This window comes from Fukomys damarensis, unplaced genomic scaffold (genome assembly GCF_012274545.1).
Source record: "Fukomys damarensis isolate Sample0158 unplaced genomic scaffold, DMR_v1.0_HiC HiC_scaffold_30, whole genome shotgun sequence".
NCBI classification, from domain to species: Eukaryota; Metazoa; Chordata; class Mammalia; order Rodentia; family Bathyergidae; genus Fukomys; species Fukomys damarensis.
Genome location: NW_022900942.1, coordinates 349,514 through 353,945, shown reverse-complemented (window position 1 = coordinate 353,945; position 4,432 = coordinate 349,514). Strand labels below are relative to the sequence as shown.

Below are 4,432 nucleotides of genomic sequence, written 5' to 3'. Positions count from 1 at the left end.
CATAAATATAGGTAATAAGTTGTATAACTGAAAGAAGTGTTAAAAAAGCACAGAGGGCTGATGTCTTTGTAAAACAAATACCTCATCAGGTTCACATATGTACAAAGTTCAAAGAAATCTTACAGGGTAGAGGTAATCAGATAAAATTCATACTTTCAAAAACTTCAAAAGACCTTTGTTATACCACATAGGAAATCTACAAAAAATACTGGAAAAGATGCATAACTATTCATGGAAAATCAAAATCAAAATCATAATAAGATACAGCTTCAATTCCAATATAGGCTTCACTTTATATAAAATTGAAAACCACAAGTATTGATGAGTATATGAATATATTAGAATCTTTTTAAACTAGAGTGTTAAATGTGCTTATCCATTCTTGATGATATTAACTACAAGATGACTTTCTAATCTAGTAGTTTGTTGCACCCTTGATATAATTCTTTTACTATTAGAAACAAGCATAATTATTTACTTCTCAACAATGAGGTTAGGTTTTGACTAGAGCTCTGTTAGCAATGATTTTTGTCATTGTCACCAATAATATAAAGTACTCAAACAAAGATGAAAAGGATTTCACTAATTGATATAATGTTATGTGATACCAGAGTAGACATGCAGCATATGACTGTGCTAAAGCTTGTAAAAGTGTGTGTGTGTGTGTGTGTGTGTGTGTGTGTGTGTGTGTGTGCATGTTCATTACAGCAATATTCACTAGAGCCACAGGCTGGAAACCACCAAAATATCCACCAACGAATGAATGGATAAACGCTCTAAGTAGTATACACAGTGGAATATTATTTATCCTTAAACAATAAATGGAGCAAGTTAACATTACCCAATAAAAGTGCCCAAAAGTAAGAGAAAAAGATGAATGGAAGAACTGAGGAAGCAAATAATGACAGAATACAGGAAAGAAAGAAAAAATGTAGAAAGTAGGAGTGAAGAATGAAAGCAAAAAGAAGGGAGGAAAGAATGAAAAGGGCAGCACAACAGAAGGAAGGAAGGAAATGAGGAAGGAAACATGACAAGGATAAAAGGGGAAAAAGGAAAAAATGAGATAAGAAAAATTGAGATGCGCCCAAATTGCTATACATCTGTTACTTTGATATATTATTTGAAGTCAAATAAAGAATCTTAACTTCAAAAGTAGATTCCTCCATGTTGAAAAATCCACCATTGTCTTAGCACAAATTAAATGATAACAAATGTAGGAATATATATGCTCAGTGTCACTTTACAGTTTTCCTGCATCTCAACCTCACGAACTTACCATCAGAAACTATGTGAATGAGAGCAAATATCTCACAGATAATAATTCAATAATAAATGAAGTCATATGTGTATAATAACAGGTACATATCTAATATGACAAGGACTACAATGATTCTTCATCCCTTTAACCTGGGAAAAGCAGAATACATACATATTGTGGTGAAAAACATTACCATCAAGCAATTATTTTAAGGATCATATGTGCCCATGATACATGGGTTTCTCTTATTTTTGAAGTCTCAGAAATATGGAATTTTCATTATTTGTGCAACGTTGTGCACCATAAATAAAAAGTCACTAACAATGAAAATCCTGAGGCATATTGAAAAGATACAAACATAAAAAATATATACAAAACAAAATAGAAGTGTTTTAGTAACACCAGAAGTAAAGCTTGCCATTTAGGAGAGAAACTGAGAAATTTTATTGAAATTCACAGCATTTTCCAGAGGGTTTCTAATACGCCCTTCTTTCTGAGGTCACTGGTCCATAAAGAATCACATGCTACTCTGCAGAGGAGTTTCCTCAGGGCCCCCTTCACATCCTTGTTCCTCAGGCTGTAGATGAAGGGGTTCAGCATGGGGGTCACCACAGTGTACATCACAGAGGCAACAGATCTTTCATGGGAAGAATGAGTCCCAGCAGAACTCAAGTAAACTCCAAGTGCAGTTCCATAAAACAGTAAGACCACACAGAGGTGAGACCCACAGGTGGAAAATGCTTTATACCTGCTTGCAGTGGAGGACATCCTCAGCAAGGAGGAGACAATCTGAGAGTAAGAAAAGATGATCCCAGACGCAGGAAACATAGCTATCAGGACAGTGGTCACATACATAAAGATATTATTAATGAGTGTATCAGATCTGGTCACCTTGAGAACCTGAGCCAGTTCACAAAAGAAATGAGGGATTTCAGTGCCTGTGGAAAAGATGAGCTGTATCATCAGGAGAATATGAATAAGGGAGACACATAACATGAGGACCAAGGACATCAGAACAAGGATTCCACACAGCCGAGGGCTCATAACGAGTGTGTATCTCAAAGGGTGGCAGATGGCCACAAAGCGGTCGTAGGCCATCACTGTCAAAATAAAATTATCCATTCCCAGGAAAGTAACAAAAAAATAAACCTGAGTTAAGCACTGTATATAGGAAATACCTTTGTTGTGTGTCTGGATGTTCATCAGCATCTTTGGGACTGTAGTGGAGGTGAAACAGATGTCCACAAAGGATAGGTTGGCGAGGAAGAAGTACATGGGGGTGTGGAGGTGGGAGTCGGAGATGATGGCCAGGATGATGAGCAGGTTCCCGAGCACTGTTACCAGGTACATGGACAGGAACAGCTCAAAGAGAAGGGGCTGAAGTTCTGGATCATCTGAAAGGCCCAAGAGGAAGAATTGTGCTACCCCTGTGTGATTTTCAGCTTTCATGTTGCTTCTGTGTCTTCTGGAGAAAGAAGAAAGGAATATTCAATGAACAGTCACCTGGGACCTTACATAGTAACCTTTTTATATTATCATTTTTTAAATTGTTTTAATTGAGTTTATTGGTACAATCTAGGTATACAATACAGTTACATTCATTATTGGGATCCTGTACCTTTACATAATAGGTCTTGATTCTCATTTTTCCTCTTGTCCCTGCCCTCCCTTCACCCCCTCCTCTCCTCTCCATTTACAAAAACTTTATTTCCATTTTTTCAATTTTTCATATTTTTCCTCTCCCTTATTACCTTTCCCCAACACTTCCCACTTTCCCTACACCTTTACCCTTTTTCTTCCTATTTCACACTCCTAATTATCTCATTAGGATTCTGTTTACTATTATAGTTTTTCACACCAGAGAAACTATTCGGTATTTCAGTTAAAGAAATCTCTGTATGAACATTAAAAATATGGAATCCTAAAATAAAACTAAAAAGGAAAGTAGAAGAGAAAAGGCAATGATGTAAGATTAAAATAATCCTTAATTCTTAAGATGAAAATAGTCCCTTAACACATTTAAATTGCTTCTTGCTCTTGTAGTATTATCTTATTCTTTTTTTCATTACTTAGAGAATATTAGTTTCTGTAGTCAAATCCATGTAGATATGACCTTACATATTTAATACAGAGCGATTCCCCTGTACAGATGGAAATAAAATAAAATTTAAATTTAAAAAAATTAACATTTCTAGACCAATATGGCTGTCCATTTCTGTACAATGCCAACTCAGCACAATAAATTGGGATAACATTTTCAAAGTAGGCAGCACCTTTAAAGTTTCCAAAAATTCAAATTATATATGTGTGTATGTGTATTTTTGTGTATATATATTTATATATTTATATTTATATATATGTATATTTATATACAAAGACCAATAATAGCAGTATGTTATGCATCAATAGCAGCAATAGCTTTTCCAGATTCTGCAGTCATCTGAACAAAATTACAGACATTCAGCACATTCCACTAAAAAAACTAAAACAAAAAAACAAAGAAAAGAATAATATCCAGAAAACAGTAAAGTTCTGTTGCTATTGTGGTACCTGGCACCATTTTTTATTAGCGTCTTAATTATATTATCATTTTTGATGGATGTCTTTCACTCACTAATGTGTCTGATCAATGGCAGTGATTCATTCAGCTACATGATAGCTCATTTCCCTTTTAAATGTGTATACTCAATTCCAGTTCCTTAGTGTATTACAATATTACTTTTAATTTTTATAATTGACTCAATGTTTTAATTTTAAAATTTATGAATGTAATCTAGACTATTTTGTCTTATCACCTTTATAAAATCACTGAAAATTTGCATGTACTTTCATGGATAATTTCATTAGTTCTTCATTGCATTATGTCTACAACAGTGATTTAACAGTAATGTTTTAGATTCAGCTTTTATTCTATGCTTTGACAATTCATATTGATGTAATAGTTAAATCTGATTGTCAAACTTTCTTTCTAAAAGTGTGATTTCTGCAGAAACACTGGTCTTAAAGTTTTAAAAGTTCTGTTTTCTTGGTAAAAGTCTCAATAAATGGCAGCTATCATTCTGCCTGTAGATGTTTTCTTCATTTCTTACTATGATTATTTGGATATATAACTTTCCAAATGTATTATATAAGACTAAGATTTGTAAATTGGATTTTGAGTCAATCTTTATGGGA

At 33.9% G+C, this 4,432-nt stretch overlaps 1 protein-coding gene across 1 annotated transcript; it reads right to left on the bottom strand.

The window, feature by feature from the left end:
* Positions 1–1,711: 1,711 nt before the first annotated feature.
* On the bottom strand, positions 1,712–2,707 carry LOC104865293 (olfactory receptor 7D4). The gene has a single exon (XM_010628739.1). The coding sequence runs from the start codon at positions 2,705–2,707 to the stop codon at positions 1,712–1,714; it is 996 nt and encodes a 331-aa protein (XP_010627041.1).
* Positions 2,708–4,432: the final 1,725 nt, after the last annotated feature.